The following is a 22,705-nucleotide window of genomic DNA, read 5'->3' as shown; positions in this document are numbered from 1 at the left end:
ACACGATAGATTAAAACCAAATATATACAAAGCATATGAGTCACCTATAAGCCATCACTTCCCTTTTTCTGTTGCACAAACTCAGGAGCAGTTAAATGTAATGCCATCTGTATGTATATATTATCCACTGCCAAAGGGTGAATTTACTTGGCTTTACTCTAGCTGCTAAACTATTACACAGATGTAGACTCTCAAGTAATCCCAGGACAATCAATACTCAAATGATTAGCCTTGATTTACTAAATCTCATCCCCCAGGACATTAAAGTTTGGGATTTCTATAATTAAAATAATTTATTTGGTCTCCTCTAGAGGTGGGCTTAAAGCAAAAGGCAACATCCAAGCATTCTTGAACTTTGGAGAAGTTCAGTTCTAGTATTCTAATATTTAATGATTGGCCCATCTCTAAGCAGGTCTGAACCCTAGATCTGAACTTGGCACCTTCTCTAGTACTCTCGTTACCAAATCAAAGTAATTTTTGCTTCCACTTGCAATCAATATGGATTTCAACTCTGTCTGCTTTTGCAACTTCTTCCCAGGCCCCCATTTACAGACAAGTAATCATTTCTCAAATAAAAATGGAACTACATGTGTTTTATTTTAACCTGCATTCAGCCAGATCATTTGCCTGAGGCATTCTACAAACCGATGGCTGCTGCTCATGATGGAGTCTGCAATTCAGCTGTGATTGTATTGGCTGTAATAGACAAGTGAAACATAAAATCATCTAATCTGTTACCTGACCATGGTTGTGAAGGCTTAAATCTAGTCCACATGTAAACTCTGTATGATGCTCCACAGTCTCCAGCAAGGGGTTAGGCTTGGAAAAATCCCAGAATCTACAGAAAGAAACAAAAAACCAAACATTGATGGTAACTGAAAGGGCATTTAAAAAATATAATGCAGGATACTGATATGCCTGATGCTGCCAGAACCTTTTAAAAACCAAACCCACCCACTTAAGGAATATAATTAATCCCATTTCTGCAAAACCCTCTGCTGATCTACATAAATAAGGACTTCATTAAGGAAAACCATGTTCTTTATCCCATTACGGAAACTGAGATAACAGAGCTGGCACCAATGATCTGCCCTACAGATAATCTGTAAAAAATGGTAGGCTGGCCTTCTTTATTAAGATCCAATTCCTCTTAATATCTGCCAAGTTATATCTATGACACACACTTCAGGACAACTCAATTTTTTTTTCTGCATTGTCTGATGTGGGGCTGTCTGTTTACTGAAAATTACAAATGGGTTATAAATATTGATCGCTCCTGACCTCAGGTTTATTTGGGAGCAGACTTCTATAAAACACAATATGCCATTGCATTTTTCTAATTGAATTATACAGTAAAGGAAATGATTTGACTTAATTTTAATTTCACTGATAATTCACTCATCTAAAACTTTTGGGGAAAAAAGTAATTCTAAACTCTTCTATTTCTACGGTTTTAACCCCAGTCACTCCCCAAAACACGGTATGAACCAAACTGGGTATAATATAAGCAGTAAAAATTAGTAATAATAGGTAAAATATAGGAAGCAGTGAGGAAGCAGTGTCTAATGGGTTACCATAAAGATTGCTACCTGTGATCTGGAAAAATGCATTCAGTATGTTAATAAAATTTTCAGATGACTAAATTAAGAGGGACTCTAAATTATAATGAGGACAGAAAAATAATAAAAAGTGTCAAACTTCTTTGATTCTGCGGTATTGTCTACAGGGGAAAAATGTGCAGCAAAACCCAGGGGCTGCAGGGTTTACTGGGCTATTGTGGTTTGGCACCTAGTGCCAGTCTCTATACACATTACAGTTTCCCACAGCAGTTAGAGATATTCTTATGTTTTTCTATAATAGGCATGCCACACCCCTGTTTTTTTTTTCCTAGTGGACCTGATAATAATGAATGAGAGAAATAATCATCAGGGCTAGTTACACAGAAAGGACTGTAGGTTCAGCAGATCTATTCAGGTAAACAGCAAACAGTGGAGCTAACAGAATTAGTTTGTTTAACCTGTCTGTGTTATTTCCGTAATAAATGAGCAGAGTGGTATCGACACAATGGCTAAGCCATAGCAACAACCCTCTTTACATCTTCCTAGTACCAGAGACGCAATTTAAACAGCTCATTTTACAGGGAAATGGAAGCAAAAGAACGTCTAAGCACAGAACTAACAATTTCACTGTTAAATTTGTCTGTTCAAACAGATAAGGAAGCAAGTCTTGTAGCTTCTAAGAATTAGTGGTGGCCTTCCTTGTGTTCATTTTGCATTCTCTTTAAATTTAGTTCAAATTTAAGATTCAGAGGGAGCTGTAGATTTTATGTAGAAAGAAATTAAAACAAAACCTGAGCTAAAAGCTTTTTAAAGAATAATAGGACAGTCTAGTTAGTATTAATCTTTTGTTGACATAACAAAATTATGTCAGCAAAAGACCACATATAACATACAATTTCAGAGCCTTACAATCCAGTGCAAGTTTCATAGAAATTAAGGAAGATATTCTGAACAGACCTACTTGAATATAAATGTATCCTAAACACAGGATTACACATGAACTTTAGGTGCCTGAGTATAGGGGTATGTCTACACTACAGGATTAATCCGAATTTATATAATTCGAATTTAGGAAACCGATTTTATAAATTCGAATGTATTCGGCCACACTAGGCACCATTAATTCGGTGGTGTGCGTCCAAGCTACCGTAGTAGCATCGATTTCCAGAGCGTTGCATTGTGGGTAGCCAATAACATCTAATTGCCAATAACATCGAATTGCGGCCACACTAACCTTAATTCGGATTAACAATACCGATTTTGACGCTACTCCTCTCGTCGAGGAGGAGTACAGAAATCGAATTAAAGGGCTCTTTAATTCGAATTAAATGGCTTCGTTGTGTGGACGGGTCAAGCGTTAATTCGAATTAAAGCAGCTAAATCCGAATTAAAGTCGTAGTGTAGACCAGGCCTAGGACTTAGAGCCATGAACTCCTGAGTTAACCTTGGCTGGTAGCAATTTACTGGATGATAAATGGCAAATAACTCTGCAGCTCTTGTCCTCTGGTGTCCATGCTTTGTCATGGCGGGGCAGCTTGCGTGCTCTAACGATCTCCAGAGTCTGTGTCGGTGGGGGCTTTTTGCTCCTGGGAGGTTCAAACATGCCGGATTGGTCTGTGGGGGAGGGGCCGGACAAAACAGATACCCGGGTCCTCCAGGTTGGGGGTTAGGCACAGGGCTAACAACCTGTCCCGTAAAAAACAAAATACATTACGGAAACCGTGACAGAGAAATCGACCATTACCGTGTGCGATGGCCTTCAGGAGTCAATGACCTGTATGAATGCCAGTGGTGAAAGCCGAAAGGAAGACACTGGCATGAAGACTGAAGTGCTCAACACCAAGACAAAAACCAAACTTGTTTTTTGGAACGTATGGACAATGTACGAAACAGGGACGTTAGCTCAGGTCACAGCAGAGATGAGACGCTACAGCTTACACATCCTGGGTGTCAGCGAGAGGAGATGGACGGGATCAGGAAGATTAACAACAGCCTCGGGAGAAACTTTGCTGTTTTCTGGACGGGATGATGGACAACACTATGAGGGTGTTGCCATCCTTTTGAAGAAGAGAGTGGAGCATTCCCTGCTTGAATGGAAATTCATCATCAGCAGACTTATGAGACCCAGACTGAAAGGGAAACATAATAATATCACCCTGATTCAGTGCTATGCTCCAACAAATGACAGTGATGAAGAAGGAAAGGACAAATTCTACCTTACACTACAGGCGGAGTTAGAGAGAGTACCACGCTACGACCTAACTATTGTCATGACAGACCTGAATGCCAAGGTCGGTAAGGACAACACTGTCTGTTACAGCTTTCCCCCTATTCCATTTTGTTTCTTACAGCTGTCCCCTTACTCCATTTTGTTTTTGTTCTCCTCCTGTGGCCGCCCCTCCCTGGCTGTTAAGTTGTTTACCAAGAGCCATTGCCCTTCTCAAAGGGATGGCCACTTGTGCTACGTGCTAAGTGGGACTACTGCCCTGTTCAAAGGGTTGGTCCTGTTATCACCTTGTTAAACCTGGGCTCGGTGTAGGGTAGGCAATGTCCAGAGCTGCAAGACCTAATGTGTTTTTAAGATCCTGGGCATGAGTCATAGGCCTCATGTGCTTTTGAGTCCTGAGGTGGGAACTCACGCCTATGGTCCAGGACTCTGCCCAGGCATGTCTCTATGCTCACCTGCAGTTTTTCCCTGTATCTCCTCCCCTGTGACAGAAGGAGCCTATCAGGATTACTGGTGGGGAAACTGCCTGAGATTGCCTTTAAGAACAGGCATTTTTGAAACAAACATCAGAAAGGTTCCTGCATTGCTACCTGGTCTGATCAGCCAGGAGTTCTGGGGGGTCCTTTCTCCGCTCTCGTTTTATTTTTGAGCGTACCCCCGTTTTTAACACCCCCCCCCCCACGAAAAACGAATTGCTGCCTGAGAGACCTCCTGATTATCAAGACCGTACCGAGCCCTCCTTGCTTCTTCTGATGTTGTTGCTGCTTCTGCCTTTGCTGCTGCCTTGGGGACTGGTAAGAATCCCTCTGTGAAACTTTCTATACTTTTATTACTTTAGCTGCTGGCTCTGTTTCCCCAGCACACAGACTAAAGCTAAACCTTGGTCTGTGTCTTAAAACCTCTCTTAAACTCCTTGGTCTGTATCTGTAATCTGTTTCTTGCTTTGCAGCGCCTTTGCTGCTAGAAATAAGCCTGTGCCTTCCTGGACTGTATCCTGGGCTGCCAGCTTGCAGCCACCACTAGTTAAATCCCCCTCCCCCCTGGGAGCTGTATCCTGGGCACACACCACTCTGCCCTCTGGAACTACCCCTAGTATAAGGTGCACCCATTAGGTTAGATTTTGTCCTTTAGTCTAGATAAGTTGTAATTTCATTTTGCATAGCTGTAGTTAAGTTAGGTTTAGAAAATTGCTTGCATTGTACCCTGTAAGTTAGGCTTAAAGAACTGTTGCATTGTGTTTTGTTACTTGCTAATTTGTGTAGTTTTGGTTAAGTTAAATCATAGATAAGATTTTGCTGTGTTTTGTATAATTGTCTCTCTGCTGTTTAAACTTGCAGCCTGTCTGCTCTCTGTGTCTCCCTGAGTTTAAATCTCCCTCTGCCTTTGGCCTCTGCTCCACCACGTGCTCCTCTTCCCCCATCCCCCAACCTCACTTCTCTACCACTTTCTTTCTCTCTCTCTCTCTTTCTCTCTGCTGTTTAAACTTGCAGCCTGTCTGCTCTCTCTCTTTCTAGCATAAAACCCCATTGGTCACCCCTTTTCTCTCTAATACACCTCACATTTTACATTTACACCACTGTGACACATTTTTTACCTAAAGTTGTTGGTTATTTAACACATTTTACCCATACTGTTAGTTGGTTATATGCTGCTGTGACACACTCTTTACATAGAAATTGTTAGCTACCTGTTACATTTATACTTCAGTGTTAATTGGTTACCAACTGTATTGTACCCCACTGTATTGTACCCCACTATTGAAACCCCCTATCACATTTACTAGAACCACCCCCCCATCATTGTCTATTGTAAACACCCTATACACCCCATCCCATCCTATTTCATTGTTAAATTCCCACCACTTCCTTTTTCCTTTAATAAAGAAATTAATTGGCACCCCACCTGTGTGGTAATTGCTCCCCAAGATCCCATATACCTGCTGGCAGGGACAAACACAAACAACGACAGAGCAATGGGAAGACATCGGTGTGGCACAATGAATGAAAACTGAGAAAGGCTTGTTGACTTCTGCACTATGAATGACCCAGTCATCGGCGGAACCCTATTTGAACATCATGAAATTCACAACCTGACATGGTGTTCTCCAAATGGCAGAGATAAGAACCAGATTGACCATATCATGATCAATGGCAAATGGCGACACTCACTGACAGATGTGAAAGTGAGAAGAGGTGCAGATGTTGGCAGCGACCACCACCTTGTGGCAGCCTCCATCAAGCTAAAACTGAGAAGTGTGGGTCCACCAAACAAGGGACATAGACGTTATGATATTGACAAGCTAAAGTCCCTTGAAATACAGAAAGCCTTCGTTCTGCACTTAAAGAAAAGGTTTCAAGCACTTGCAGACCTTGATGAAGAGGAGGGAATGCAGATGAGGAGATCAACAAGAAGTGGGACAAAGTAACAGCAATTTATAAACAGAGCAGTGAAGCCTGTCTAGGCTACAGGCAGAAGAGAAGGAAGGAGTGGATTACACCCAGCACAGGGAATGCCATAGAAACCAGATGAGCCCTGAAGAAAAAAGTTTTAGACACAAAATCCCAGAAACTGAAGAATGAATACCACGAGCAGTATAGCAAGGCACACCGGGAGGTCAAATGCCTTGTGAGAGCGGACAAATGGCATTATATTGATAATCTGGCAACACAAGCAGAGGATGCAGCTGTTTGTGGTGAACAAGGAACCGTCTACAAAATGACATGGCTTATCAGTCGTAAACGGCAGACACCAACAAACACTCATCAGGAACAAACAAGGACACCTATTAACAACAAGAAATGCGCTGGACAGAGCATTTCAAAGAATTGCTGAACAGGGAGCCACCTAAAGAGGAAGCAATCATCCACGAGGCAGAAGAAGAACTTGATATCAACACAGACACCCCAACTAAGGAAGAGATCATTCAAGCCATCAAATCCTTAAAAAAATGAGAAAGCTCTTGGCAAGGATAACTTGAATGCAGAATTGTTCAAGGTAAATCCTAAATTAGCAGCATCTATCCCCTCTATTTACATCAGTCTGGGAAAGGGAAAAAGTGCCAGATGAGTGGACTAATGGGATTATAGTGAAGAAACCAAAGAAAGGAACTCTCCGTGATTGTAATAACTGGTGTGGTATCACACTTTTATCTGTGCCAAGCAAAGTACTGTGTAAAATCATAGTCCAGCATATATCAGAAGCAGTTGATAGCGTTCTCAGAAAAGAACAAGCTGGTTTTCGGAAAGGGCATGGATGCACAGACCAGATCTTCACTCTACGAAACATAATAGAACAGTGCTTAGAATGGCAACGGCAATTCTACATACATTTCATAGACTTTGAGAAGGCTTTTGATAGCATTCACAGGACCAGCCTATGGCGCATTCTGCAGGCATATGGAATTCCTTTCCGTATAATCAACGTCATCAAAAGCTTTTATTTCAACTTTACATGCAGTGTTGATCACAGTGAGCTCAGTTTTGAAGTCAAAACAGGAGTATGTCAGGGGTGTGTCATGTCTGCAATCCTCTTCAACATTGCCATCGACTGGGTAATGCGGTGTACAACGGAAGACATGCCAAGAGGCATTAAATGGATACTCTTCTCATCCCTTGAAGACCTGCACTTCGCAAATGATGTTGCTCTCCTATCACATATCCAACACCACATACAAGAAAAAACAACTCGATTCAATGCATTCAGCCAGCAAATTGGACCGAAAATCAATCGCAATAAGACAGATATCATGACCTTTAATATTGCCTCACCATCACCAGTCCGGATAGAGGATTATGTTCTCACCAATGTAGAAACATTTACATTCTTGGGCAGCACCATCAACCAGGATGGTGGAACAAGCCAGGACATCCAGAACAAAATCAATAAAGCCAGGAACACCTTCAGGAGCATAAATACAGTCTGGAAATCATCATGTACTTTCAACACTACTTTATAGTGCATAATGCTGGGGAATGAGAAAGTATGACATGTCCAGACTGTCTTCATTCCATACAACCTGCCTCAGAAAAATCCTCCGTATCTTTTGGCCCAGAACAATCTCAAACCAAGATCTATTGACACAGTGCAGCCAAGAGGATATGAGCACCATCATTGCCAGGAGGCGTTGGAGATGGATCGGTCATGTGCTTCGGATGGAAACTGATTCCATCACCAGAGTACCAATAAGATGGACACCTGAGGGCAAGCGAAAATGAGGCCGCCCGAAAACAACATGGCGAAGAGCTGTGGAAGCCGAGCTGAAAAACCTTGGGCACAGCTGGGGAACCATTGAAAGACTTGCCAGAAACAGACAGGAGTGGAGGAGCTTCGTCACTGCCCTAAACCCAGAGGAGTAATAGGAACATAATGATGATGATGAACTCTGCAGCTCAGCTTTCCCCAATTTTAAAAATGGTGATGTAATAATCATAATACTAATAATACCTATCTCACAGAATTAATTCATGCTTTGAAGGTTTAAAGCATGTTGTGCTATTTTTATTGAGATAACATTTAACCAAGTCACATTCTGACCTTGAATATCTGAGAAAAGATGAAGCCTCAACAATATTTAGAAGCTAAATAAAGTTAAGGAACACAAGTTAAAACTGTTACATTTTCTTACACAGTAGTGACAGCACCTTCAATTATTAAAATTGAAAGAATTTTAAGACCGTATTTACTTTTCAGTATTTGTGCAGTTTGATTACTTTCTGCGCCTTCCTATTCTTAGACAATAAGTATAACCCACTCAGTGTCACTTTTTCTAATAGTTCATCAGTTACATCTGTGTCTCATGCATTAGCACGTTTCAGTATATAGGTTGCAAACACTGCAAGCAGACTATTTTTAAAGGGTTTTTATGAGTATTCACACACAATTAGTAATGAAAACTTTTCTCCTGCTCTTATAGTTTGTAAAACCTGTCTCTTAACAGACCACAATTTCAGGGGTGCTGTAGACATCTCAACACATGAAACATTACACACACACACTCATTTTTCAAGCATCATCACCAGCACAAACATGCAGCTGCTGGAGCAGCATGAAGACACCACAGCTGGGGCAGATGTGAGGGAAGGGTTACAGTGCATCCTCCACTGTCCCTGGAAAAGAAAAGTCATTTACCGTACATATAGTGACAGGAGTTCTTTGAGATGCATTGTCACCATGGGTATCCACCATGGGTGTGCATGTGTTCTGTGTGCATGGAACCGGAAATTCTTCAATAGCAGTGTCTGCTGGTCCATGCCTATACCCTACACCGCATGCTCCAAACTGAGGGCATAAGGGGCAGGGCTGACCACCTGCATCTCCAGTTCCACTCTACCATGAATCAAATAAATATCCAAAGCAGTGGGGAAGGATGGCGGGTCATGAATACTTACAGGGACCACACATGCCAAAGAATTACAGTTACTCTAAAGCAAGTAGCCTTCCTTTCTTCTTGGAGGGCTGGTCCCAAGAAACGTTCATCAAGGAGGTGGCTGTGAGGAAGATCTCTGTACCACAGTTTGCAGGATCTCTGAGCCAAAGGAAGTATCCTTCTCTGAGACTTGAATGAGGGAATATTGCCTGGTAAACATGTGAATGGAGCCCTAAGGTGCAGTTCTACAAATCTGCAGAAGTCTGATTCCTTGCAAGGCACCGAGGCAGCCTGAGCTCTGGTAGAATGAACCCTGATGGACTGAGGAGGAGGGGCTTCTGCCATCACATAGCAGAGGAGGATGCAACTGGAAAGCCATTTTCAGAGTCCTTGGGAAGACAAAGCTTTTCCTTTCATCCTCTCTGCTGTGGAGACAAATAACCTTGGAGACATTCTAAAGGGCCTTGCCCTGCCTAGGGAAAAAGCTAAAGCTCTGCATACAGCCAGTAAGTGGGGTTTCTTGACTTCCCTATTCTTGTGAGGTTTCAGGTAAAAAGACAGGTAGGTGAACTGTCTGGTTCAAGTTAAAGTCACAGGGAACCTTGGGGATAAACTTGGGGTTCAATCTCTGCGATACTTTGTCCCTGTAAAAGATTGAATAAGGCCGGTCCACCATAAGGGCCCCAAGCTCACCTACTCCCCTGGCAGAGGATATAGCCATGAGGAAGGCTACCTTCATCGATAACTGCAGAGGGAGTAGGTGGTCAAGGGCTCAAATAGTGGGTTCATGAGCATGAACAGCACCAGGTTTAGGTCCCAAACTGGCATAGATTTTGATATTGGCAGAAACATTCTGATGATGCCTTTTAAAACCATGCCTATTGTAGTACTGGGGAAAACCGAGCAGTTCTCCACCAGACGAGGGAAGGCATTAATTGTTGCTAAATGTACTCCACCAATTGATGGACAGTCTGTAATACAAAAAATCCCAGTCTTCTGCAGAAGCAAACAATGCTTCTGGCAACACAGTGAGAAATGCTTCCATTTGGCAGACCATCACCTTCCTATAGAGGGCTTCCTGCTATTACTGAGGGAATTCTGTTCCAAAAAAATAAAAATTCTGTGCACAGTATTTTAAAGTTCTGCAAATTTTGTCATTATATATATGTGGAAGCTCTAGCATGGCAGTGGGGAGCACATGCCACTGTTTGCATGGAGGTGGGAGCTCAGCCTGCAGGCCACTCTCCCCCTCCCCCAGACAGGGACTTGGCGGTGAGGCTGCCCCTGCCCCTGACACAGCACAAGGGCTGGGCCTGTCACTCTGTGCCAGGCGTACCAGGTGTGGGTGGGCAGGCTCAGCCCGGGAGGATCCAAGTGTGGAGGGGCTTAGTGTGGGGCGATCCAGATGTGGGGTGAGAGTGTTCTCTGTGGGGCAATCTGGGTACAGGTGGTTCAGTAGGGGATCTGGATGCACATGGGCTTGTTGGGGGGTTCTGGGTGCAGGGGAAATGGGGCTCTGCAGGGAGGTCCAGGTGAAGCTGCTTGAGGCTCAGCGGGGTGGGTGGTTTATGCGCCATTCTTTACTCAAAAAAATGAGCAATATGTTCAGCTGAATTGATTAAGTCAAGTAAAACAGAAATGCAGAGCTGGGTCTCTCTGGCCTATAGAAAACACTGTAGCCTATGCCTGTTAACACTCCCAATTTCTTCAAATACACATTACAGAAAGCCTGCTCTACCCTTAATTGAAACAAAATCATTTTCCTAATGCAGACACGGCCTAAGTGAAAGGTTTAAATTTATCTGTATCACAAATACAGATGTAACAGCTACAAAGACAAAACCCCCTAATTTTTTTGTTTGTACAAGCAAGTTTGATACACTTGCCAAAAGAAAGGTTATTTCAGATGTTGGTATAGTTCAGAAATAACCTCACTTATAAAATCTTCTCCACTTGTCAGTTTTTAGCTGGCTATTAATAATTAAAAATATTTAAGGAAACAGAAGAATATAGAAAATACAAGCATTCTGGATTGTATTTTTCTATATTATTATAGTGGCCATTCACTGAAATTTCATTTTCACAGATGGCTGACGATCCCCTATCTACTTATGAGGTTGAATTACTGAACTATATTATGAGGACTGTCTACAGCCAACATTTTCCAAGTTTTAAAGAGATTCCACCTCAGTCACTGTAACAAACTTTACCTCAAAGAATAGCATCATGTATAGGCAGGAAGATGTCCATGGAATTTACATCAGTTAAGCAAATGTTACATGTGAGTGTGTGTGCCAAAATGTTTACTTCCGTACTAAAATATTTGTTTCAAGTCCATGTAGAGACAAATGAAAGAACTAAAATATTGTGCACAAACAGATGTGTGCTAACTTTTTAGTAAGTCTGTAGCGTTTGCAGCAGCATCACTTGCTAATATCACCAAAATGACTGTGCATGCTCATAACATAGATAAACGATTAGAAAGGAATAGTGAATATGCGTATTATAATCAACAGATAGACAGCCATCCACCAACCCCATTGCCAATCTAGACAGACAAAAATAGGAGGTGGTAAGTGTACTAGTAATTTAAGATTTCTCATGACACCTACATGTACTGGGCAGAACAGTGTGTCCGTATCTATTTATGTGTGCACACAATATTCTGCTAAATACATGTAGGTGACACGAGAAATCAAAATATAAACTGTAACTACTACTATTACTGTACTTACCACCTCCTATTTTTCTGTGTAAATCATACACAATACTAAATTTAAGCCACAAAATTCAGATTTGGATCAAGACTTCAGATTAGGCTGTTAGATAAACAAAGGCCAGCTACAAAGTTCAGATTGAGATCTGAGCTTCATCAGTGTTCTGAGTATTTGGCTGTAGCGGTTTGATTCTTGCCCATCTCTAACACGTTACATCAAAACTCAACTGTCTTCTGGTCCCATAGCTTCTTTCTGAGAGATGTCAGAAAAATTCAGCATTAATTAAAGAGGAGTTTTATCACATTCTGAGTCTTTAAAATACCAGAAATCACACATTGCCCTATATGAAATTTTCCAGGACTCGTTGAGATGAACCCATTTATAAACTGTCATTTCATCAAAATTCATCTTTAAAATGTCAATTGTAGCTTTAACTGAAATCAGTATTCTATGTTTTTTTGGCATCATTTCACAATAACTGCTCCAGCTCCCCAACACATTAGGCACAGACACTGCACACCAGCACCTAACCGGAGGCTTGATAAATTTAAAAAAGGTATTAAGCTGGTATCGGGCCAGCTTTAAGAGTGTATTTATGGATGTATGCCTCTGCTGCAAAGGATTAAATATATCCAACTGAAAGCCCTTTTATTGCGAACATCATCTCTGCACAGTGTTTCAAGGTAAGCCAATACTACAACAAGTTTAGTGGCTTTGAGCACATTAGAAATTTTAACTCAAGAAGTATTGAGAACTTCTGCATTGATTGACTTTAAGAGGAGATCATTAACAGGTTTCATTTATTTAAATGTATTGCATGACTATCTTAAAGTGCTTTACATTCTGGAACAGTCTTCCAAGGGGAGCAGTGGGGGCAAAAAAACCCTAACTGTCTTCAAGTTTGAACTTGATAAATTTATAGAAGGGATGGTCTGATGAGACTGCCTATAATGGTATATAGCTGATCTGCGATTGCTAGTAGCAAATATCCCCGAAGTCCGGTAACGAGACACTAGATAGGGAGGGCTCTGAGTTACAACAGAGAATTCTTTACTGGTGTCTGGCTACTGGGTCTTGCTGAAATGCTCAGGGTCCAACTGACCGCCATATTTGGGGTTGAAAAGGAATTCCCCCCCCCCCCCAGGTGAGACTGGCAGAGACCCTGGGTGATTTTTTTTTGCCTTCCTCTGCAGCACGGGGTACGGGTCATTTGTAGGTTTAAACTAGTGTAAATAGTGGATTATCTGTAACTTGAAGTCTTTCAATCTTGATTTGAGGACCTCAGTAACTCAGCCAGAGTTGATCTATGGATCTATTACAGGTAGGGCCATCCTTACCCATACGCAAAGTACGCAGCTGTGTAGGGCACCAGGAAATTTGGTGCCCCAAATTTCCTAGTGCCCTGCGCAGCTGGGTGCTGCTCCAGCCCCTGCTCTGGCTCTTCCCTAGGGCCCCTACCCCTGCTCCGCCCCAGCCCCGCCCCCACTTCCCTGAGGACTCCAGAAGAGGTCGGGCCTGCACTCACCGGTAAGTAGAGCGACCCGGCCCCAGCGAGTGCTGCGGGGCAGTTCCCCCCTCCCCCCAAGCCTGGGAGCTAGGGGAGCAGAGCAGGCTGGGGCCGGGTCACTCCACTTCCCGAAGTGGCCAGCCCCCCTTCCCCCCGACCCCCGCGGAGGCCTGGGGGCTGCGTAGGGCACCAAAATAGCTAGGGACGGCCCCGATTACAGGAGTGGGTAGGCAAGGTTCTGTGGCCTGCAATGTGCAAGAGGTCAGACTAGATGATCATGATGGTCCCTTCTGGCCTTAAAGTCTATGGATATATGAGTCTAAAATTCATTCCCCCCATCCTTTTTACAAGAGAAACGCCTAATCCACTAAAAAGTTTCTCCATTGACCCACGTATCATCCCCTTCTGAGGCCCAAGTGAAAAGGAAGCCCCTGAAGAATGCAGTCTTGTCAGTCTGGATGTCTTGGTTGACCACAACTACTGCAGTACCACAAGGGAGAATCAATCGCCAAGCATATGTCTACGCTGCAATTAAAAACCCACAGCTGGCCCATGCCAGCTGACTCGGGCTTGTGGGGCTCAGGCTAATAGGCTGTATAATTGCAGTGTAGACTTTCAGGCTCGGGTACCCGAGACCAAACATCTATGCTGCAATTATACAACACCTTAGCCCAAGCCCCGCGAGTCTGAATCAGCTCGCACGGGCTTGCCACAGGTGTCTAATTGCAGTGTAGACATAATTAGGACCTGGCTATTTTAGGGTAACTAGAGGATCTACAAATTACAATCAACACTTTCATTTGCACCTAGAAATATAAAGGAAACCAATGCGGATTAGAAAGCCTTCTCTACATCACCCAAACTTTGGGTCATCAATAGAGCACAAATTCAGTTGAAAGAAACATTAGCAACAGTATGTAGTAGATTTTAGTGGTTTGCCCATATACAGTAAAACATAAAAATAATGTGTGAACCTTCCTGATTTGAAATATTCAGATTAATTTTGATCTGAAGGTTTGAAAGAGTTTGAAAAGATTTAAAAATGGTTCAAAGAGCTAAGATGAAAGATGTGTTCAAATGTAAAAAAGTGATTAATGTTTAAACTATTTTTTAGAACTTGCACCACACAGTGACAGGCACACAAGGAAATAAGTCCTAATTATAAGCAGTTATTCCCAGTCTACTGCAATCATCCTGCTCAGATTTCCATTTGTGCTCCCCACGTCTTATGAATTTTTGGCTCTGAGCAGATCAGAATTTTTTTTGGTGAATTGTCCTCTATGAAGTATATTTGAGGAAAACCATGTTAATAGGTGCAGGGTGCCTAAGGAAACAGCAGACAGCCTATATGGGTGATGGTAAATCCCTAGGTTCTCCTATGGGGCCTAGCTCCCTAAAGTTTTATCAAACTTATTTAATATCCCTTAGGATGTAAAAGACTTTGAATGTAGAAAGATGTGGAATATTAGAGAAAATACAGACTTGCATTCCCGTGTATGCTCCCTTTAATGATGAGGGTGACATGACTAGCAGACTGCTTGATGGGCTCTCATAAGGTGATGGGAGTGAGTAAATTATCGCAGGTCTCTCACAGAGAATAGTTTAAAGTTATTAATGATGTTGTTAAATATCACTCTCACTCTGTTTTTTTGGGCAGTCAGAATAGAATACTAAAGTTATGATATTCTATAGGTCACTTTTAAAACAAACAATGAACTGTGCTGTATCACTTTATATCTAGCACACTAACACCTGAAGACAATTCTGTGCTCTGTGTGATAGTGCTTAATAATGAATAAAAAGCCAACACCATAACTAGGCACTTATTTGTTGGGGTGAGCACACATCCTGTTTTGGCTGGGGCAGTCCCCTTTTTAAGCTCTGTCCCGGATAGCCTGACTTTTTTGGCAAAACTAGACATTTGTGCAGTGCCAGTGGGTAAATCAGTGGGGTGGAGGGGTAGCAGGAGGCTATAGGGCAGTGCCAGTACAGGGCTAGAGGGGAGGTTGCACGGAGCGTCCTCACTCTGCCCCGTGCAGGTGGCGTCCAGCCCCATTCCCATGGAGTGAGCGGATCCTCCAGCCCCAAAGGGCCTGGCAGCTGTGTTGGGATTAGCTCCCTCCGCAGCTCATGATCTGGAATGCAGGTCTGGCGTGACTGGGAGTTGAGTGGGCGGGGCTGTGGCGAGGTGCGGGCGGGCAGCAAGGAGCCCTGACAGAACTGCTGCAGTGCCCCGCCACACTCCTGGCCAGGAGAGCCACTCGGGAGGAGCTGCCAGCAGCAGCTGCCCAGATGTGCAGTGAGGCAGCCGGGCAGGTAAGGCCTGGCTCTGCCTCTTCTTGGGCACTCGTGGGAACAGGCAGATATTTTGAAAGACATGAAAACTACCAGTCATAGCAGATTTAGTTTTACTACACTCTTTAAAATGGCTAACTTCTCAATACAAAATATTAGTGTCGCTGAAGTTGACAATTCTTCACAGAAAAAGATTGAGAATTGTTCTGAGACAGAAACATTTAACGATGAACAACTTTTGCTTGACATATTATTATAAATTCAGAAATACAAGGTAGGCAGGTAGATACATTCCCCTTCCTTCAAAAAATACAAAATAAAAACCTCACACCAGACCAACAAGGTAGGTACCTGTATCACCGTTACTTCATGAGCAGTGGAATTAATCACTATACAAAAGCTCTGTTTGGAGATAAACTTTTGTATCCATGTTTCTGATATAATATTCAGACAAACACAAACAAATAATTTTGCTAAGGGCGATATTCTCCACATCCAAAGCCTTGGCAACTCTCAAGGACAAATTTTTATCTGATGTACAGGAACGGAATTGTATTCCATTTAAATGGACTTGAACCACCCCATACCAGGTGTCAATATGTCCTCTATTTTTTAGATTTTAAAAAATGCATGCGGCAATTCTCCAAAAAGGGCCATATTTTTGGAGTTTAATGTACCCAACCTACATACACCCACATCCTATATCATTTGAAAGCTTATTTATGTATTTTTAGATGAGGTATGATGTGGAGTTGTCAAGTGGTGCCATAAGCCTATAGGCAACGTGAAACAATGGCACCCAAAATAAGAACGTCACTTTTTGCAGTTCCAGAAACACTGCAACATGACTATGACTACAGTTATTGTTTAAGTTCATTTAAACACCTTAATGCAGTGCTTATTGATCAAAGCTACTAAACAATGTATTAAAATATTTTTATTGGTTTTGCATGGGCAAGTTTCCCCCTCCCCAGAAATGAAGTTGTTTACTATGTGGCAAAAATGGTGAATATCAATATTTGGCAATATACTAACATGAAATGTTTTCACATTGCATATTTTAATTATCAAAGTATCTGACAAGTGATAATAGTTTTATATATTTTCAACTGAAATTTGCTGACCAGATCAGTCTTACACTTAAGGTTGTGCACTGGTAGCAGTAGATTGCATGTCTATTGTTTGTACTGCATAGTGTGTAGATATAAATATATGTGAATTTGTAATGTAATTCTTCTCCATTTGTAAGCTTTTGTACATACAATGTAGCATCTAGTCTGCCTGATAGAAGGTTTTAATTTGTAATTGCCTGTGCAGGTAGTACTAGCCTTTGAAATATTCGAGAAACTAGCTTTTTAATTCAGCAACACTTATGCATAGTGTTAGAGATGACAATACGCAGCTTCATATTGTCAATATGCAAAAGCCATGAGAGAAAGAAGTGGCTTAACAAGATGTAGTGAAGATAAAGTCCACAAACTAGTCCATGCCTCTGCACTGAAGATGGATGAAGAACACGTTACAACTCTTACCAACCAATCAACTATATGACAAACCGATTTGACCCTGAATCACATACAGAGGTTTTATCAACGTATCTACTGGACTGTGTGTAACATCAGTTGTTCAAGAGTCTCTACTGAAAACAGCAGATATTGGTGAAGATCAAATGGAGAGATTTGTGAGAGATGCACTTGATTCTGATAGGACACATAGCTTCTTCAGCCCAGAACACTTGCTGACATGGCCAAGAAGATCAAAACTAATTTTGGCAAGAGATCCACAATCATAGCAACTATCAATCCAGAAATTGTTTTCTGCAGAGCCCTATCTTTATCAAGATGTAAAGATGTTTCAACGGCAACTGTTCTTAGTCACCCAGTAGGACCTGTGCCTATGTCCCTCTTCCATGCTGATGGTACAATGAGAAGAACAGACAAAGCTGAATTAGGGCATTAGCTGGAAGCTCAAGGTGAAAGAATCCATGAGCTAAGAGCATGCAACAAAGAAATGACACTGTACATCAGAGACATCATGGCTGTCATACACATGATGCCTGGAGGCAAATTCCACATATTCAATAGATTGGCTGCTGAGTACTTGAGGCAGGTCCTAAAGAGATTTGACAAAACTAGTTCTGTAATCGAAGTCTTTGACAGATATGGCAACAGTAATGTAAAAACTTCAGAAATTGTGACCACCACCTCATCCATTTCATCCTTGCTCATAAGAATTTTACATTCAACAACAAACACTTGGTCTAAAACATGGGAACAGCCAGGGGCACTAGTGTGGCTCTCCAATATGCCAACCTCTTCTTAAAGAAAAATTTCTGGACAAATGCACCATGAAACCAATGATATACCTTAATAATATTTTCATCCTCTGGATAGATGGCTTAACTCCCTCATAGATTTTCACCATAACTTCAACAACCACCCCCGTCCCATTAAACTTTCTCTCTGGAACACACACACATTAGTATCAGCTTCCTGAACACCACAATCAACTTCAACAATGGAACCCTACAGACAACTAAGTACAAGAAATCCAAGGATCACCACACCTACCTTCATAGGTCCAGTAACCCGTCCAAACACACTAAGACAATCCAGGAAGTTTTTGGAGAGTGTTGGGGACAACTTCCTGGTGCAAATGCTGGAGGAACCAACTAGGGGCCGTGCTCCTCTTGACCTGCTGCTCACAAACAGGGAAGAATTGGTAGGGGAAGTAGAAGTGGGTGGCAACCTGGGCAGCACTGACCATGAGATGGTAGAGTTCAGGATCCTGACAAAAGGAAGAAAGGAGAGCAGCAGAATACGGACCCTGGACTTCAGAAAAGCAGACTTTGACTCCCTCGGGAAACTGATGGGCAGGATCCCCTGGAGGCTAATATGAGGGGGAAAGGAGTCCAGGAGAGCTGGCTGTATTTCAAAGAAGCCTTATTGAGGGCACAGGAACAAACCATCCCGATGTGCAGAAAGAATAGCAAATATGGCAGGCAACCAGCTTGGCTTAACAGAGAAATCTTTGGTGAGCTTAAACACAAAAAGGAAGCTTAGAAGTAGTGGAGACTTGGACAGATGACTAGGCAGGAGTATAAAAATATTGCTCAAGCATGCAGGGGTGTAATCAGGAAGGCCAAAGCACAACTGGAGTTGCAGCTAGCAAGAGATGTGAATGGTAACAAGAAGGGTTTCTATAGGTATGTTAGCAACAAGAAGGTGGTCAGGGAAAGTGTTGGACCCTTACTGAATGGGGGAGGCAACATAGTGACAGATGATGTGGAAAAAGCTGAAGTACTCCATGCTTTTTTTGCCTCGATCTTCACAGACAAGGTTAGCTCCCAGACTGCTGCACTGGGCAGCACAGTATGGGGAGGAGGTGAGCAGCCCTCAGTGGTGAAAGAATGGGTTAAGAACTATTTAGAAAAGCTGGACACACACAAGTCCATGGGGCCAGATGCAATGCATCTGAGGGTGCTGAGGGATTTGGCTGATATTATTGCAGAGCCATTGGCCATTATCTTTGAAAACTCATGGTGATCAGGGGAAGTCCCGGATGATTTGAAAAAGGCAAATATAGTGCCCATCTTTAAAAAAAGGGAGAAGGAGAATCCGGGGAGAATACAGACTGGTCAGCCTCACCTCAGACCCTGGAAATATCATGGAGCAGGTCCTCAAGGAATCCATTTTGAAGCACTTGGAGGAGAGAAATGTGATCAGGAACAGTCAACATGGATTCACCAAGGGCAAGTCATGCCTGACCAACCTGATTGCCTTCTATGATGAGATAACTGGCTCTGTGGATATGGGGGAAACAGTGGATGTGATATATCTTGACTTTAGCAAAGCTTTTGATACGGTCTCCCACAGTACTCTTGCCAGAAAGTTAAAAAAGTATGGATTGGATGAATGGACTATAAGGTGGATAGAAAGCTGGCTAGATCATTGTGCTCCACTGGTAGTGATCAATGGCTCCATGTCTAGTTGGCAGCTGGTATCAAGCGGAGTACCCCAGGGGTCAGTCCTGGGGCTGGTTTTGTTCAACATCTTCATTAATGATCTGGATGATAGGATGGATTGCACCCTCAGCAAGTTCGTGGATGACACTAAGCTTGGGGGGGGGAAGGTAGATACGCTGGAGGGTAGGGATAGGATCCAGAGTGACCTAGAAATATTGAAGGATTGGGCCAAAAGAAATCTAATGAGGTTCAACAAGGACAAGTGCAGAGTTCTGCACTTAGGACGGAAAAATTCCATGCACTGCTACAGACTGGGGACCGACTGGCTAAGTGGCAGTTTTGCAGAAAAGGACCTGGGGATTACAGTGGACGAGAAGCTGGATATGAGTCAACAGTGTACCCTTGTTGCCAAGAAGGCTAACAGTATATTGGGCTGCATTAGTAGGAGCACTGCCAACAGATCGAGGGAAGTGATTATTCCCCTCTATTTGGCACTGGTGAGGCCACATCTGGAGTACTGCATCCAGTTTTGGGCCCCCCACTACAGAAAGGATGTGGACAAATTGGTGAGAATCCAGCAGAGGGCAATGAAAATGATTAGGGGGCTGGGGCACGTGACTTACGAGGAGAGGGTAAGGGAACTAGGCTTATTTAGTCTGCAGAAGAGAAGAGTAAGTGGGGGATGTGATAACAGCCTTCAACTACCTGAAGGGGGGTTCCAAAGAGGATGGAGCTAGGCTATTCTCAGTGGTGGCAGATGACAGAACAAGGAGCAATGGTCTCAAATTTAAGTGTGTGGGGGACTAGGTTGGGTATTAGGAAAAATTATTTCACTAGGAGGATGGTGAAGCACTGGAATGGGTTACCTAGTGAGGTGGTGGAATCTCCATCCTTAGAGGTTTTCAAGGTCCAGCTTGACAAAGCCTTGGCTGGGATGATTTAGTTGGGGTTGGTCCTGCTTGGAGAAGGGGGTTGGATTAGATGACCTCCATATTAGTCTACAGGACCTTAGTTTAAAATTTGCTTTAAAATATTTCATTAGTGTGTTGCTGAAGATTATAAAAATCACATCTCTAAAAAATCCTTGCACAGATTTTTAGATGCACAATCTGAGTAGTCATCTTTAGCCTTAAATGCTTGGATCTTCAGACATATAGTTTTTAAATAAATCCTTCAGAAGACCACCCTTATCTAAAATACACATGCGAGTCCAGGCTGCCATTGGGCAGAGGGGCACCAGTTTAATAATACTGCCTAGGGCCCCATAAATCCTAAGGATGGCCCTAGGTGGAACCATTGCCTACAGGGAGGAAGCCCTGTGGGATACAGCCCGATACCAGGGCCAGGACTATTTAAAGATCGCAGACACACCCAACCAGAAGGGGCGGTCGTGAGAGGTGGGTCCCACGCCGTTGCAGAGATAAAAAATAAAATTAGTTAGGTAAAGTTGAGTCTTTAGAAGCTACAACAGTTAATTCAGGCATCAAGTATAATCTCTAAACTGCAATCATGTAAACAATAAAATTCACATATGTAAAACCAAAACATTGGTAATATTTCACCCTTAATTATTAATGCTGGTCAAAAGACAGAATTCTGTCCCTTTGGAAATTCTATGTTTTTAAAATTTGGTTATGTCCTGAATTATGATGAAAATTTAGTCTCAGAATTTTTCCACCAAAGGAAATATTCTGAACATAATTTGTTTCAATCGTATCAAAATATCTCATTTAGACTATTATATAATATAAACGTCAAAGTGTTTGAAATACAATATAGTCAAAATGATAACGTCAAAAGGAAACACTTTGATCTTATCCAAACAAAACATTTTGATAATTTCCTGTGAAGATTTTGACTAAATCAATACATTCCCTCAAAGTTTTGATTACATCAAATCAGATTAAACTGATTTTTAAGACACCTTTTGCCCCCTCATGGTGTCACTACAGGGTAAGTCAAAGTGGTTTGGGTACCCTACAAGTGTATTTTCATATCTTAATGTGTTAGACTTCTCAAGATTAACCTTCATTCTGAATTTCCTGGTTTGTAATGCTTACTTTGGGGATAATTATAATATTCCTGTAATATTCTAAATTCCTGATATGTACGCTCTCAAATGTTTTGTCTTGGAATTTCCTTCTTTTAATTAAAAATGTCATACATAAACACTAAACAAAAAAGGGATTGTTATCAGGTGATATTTCTAATGATTTAAATATGTGGCATTGGCAATAATCATTTATTTTAATTTTTAGGAACAGCTTCACAAGTATACTTTGACTATTTTATGCCACCAATGAAATAGTGGAGGGCAGCCAGAACATAAGACATGGAAGCTGTGTTTCCAATTGCTTTACATGCCACAGAAATGCTAAGGAATGTACATCCCATTTCTCCCTCCCTCCCCATTGAGAAGCTCTTGGGTTTTATTTTAAATAAATATTTAGGTTTAATTTCCATTTTTGGTTGTTATTTTTTGTAACTGACGATTTATCTGTCAGCAGAGGCCAGTGCATAAAATCTTTTCCTTCAAAAAAACCTCAAAGAACAATTCCCTTTGACAAGGGCCACCATCTCCCATTGTTCTCAACAGACCTGAGGCCACAGGCTGTCCTCACAGTTAAGATGCCCTCTTTCATCATGACCACTGCCTCCTATCAGTTCCCAATGAGAGTGCAGCCAGATGCCCTGAGGGAAAATGATAGCCCTCTGTGCTGTCAGGAGGCCCAGAGCGCACTGGGAGAAGCAGGTGAATAGAGGCAATGGCCAATATTGCTAAAGGAAGCCCATGGCCTCAGTCCCATCTAGAGCAATAGGCTATAGCAGACTTTTTGAAAGAGGGTAATTCATGTAATTCTCGAAGAGAACAGTTTCTTCATCAACAGAAGCTGAATTATGAGGGTAACATGAAAAAGTTACCATTAATCCTAAAAATAATTTCTTCAACCATAACCTCTTCATAAGATTTGTGATTTTAGCTAAATGGGAAGATGCGGGAGTCTACAAGATTTTCTTAAAAATCATTTAGAGGCAAAAGAGGTCATAGGGTGCTGGATTTCTTAATTTTA

General features: G+C 42.1%; 1 protein-coding gene across 1 annotated transcript in view; it reads right to left on the bottom strand.

Annotated features, from left to right (window-relative positions):
* The window catches only part of PEX7 (peroxisomal biogenesis factor 7), a 90,716-nt gene that overhangs the window by 20,347 nt on the left and 47,664 nt on the right, over positions 1-22,705 (bottom strand). Inside the window, exon 9 of the mRNA XM_065401142.1 lies at positions 739-838. Within this exon, the coding sequence (XP_065257214.1) occupies positions 739-838 (100 nt within the window). The remainder of the gene's footprint in view (positions 1-738; positions 839-22,705) is intronic.

The sequence above is a fragment of the Emys orbicularis genome, chromosome 3 (assembly GCF_028017835.1).
Source record: "Emys orbicularis isolate rEmyOrb1 chromosome 3, rEmyOrb1.hap1, whole genome shotgun sequence".
In the NCBI taxonomy this organism is placed as follows: Eukaryota; Metazoa; Chordata; order Testudines; family Emydidae; genus Emys; species Emys orbicularis.
This window is presented reverse-complemented; position numbering and strand designations above follow the sequence as displayed.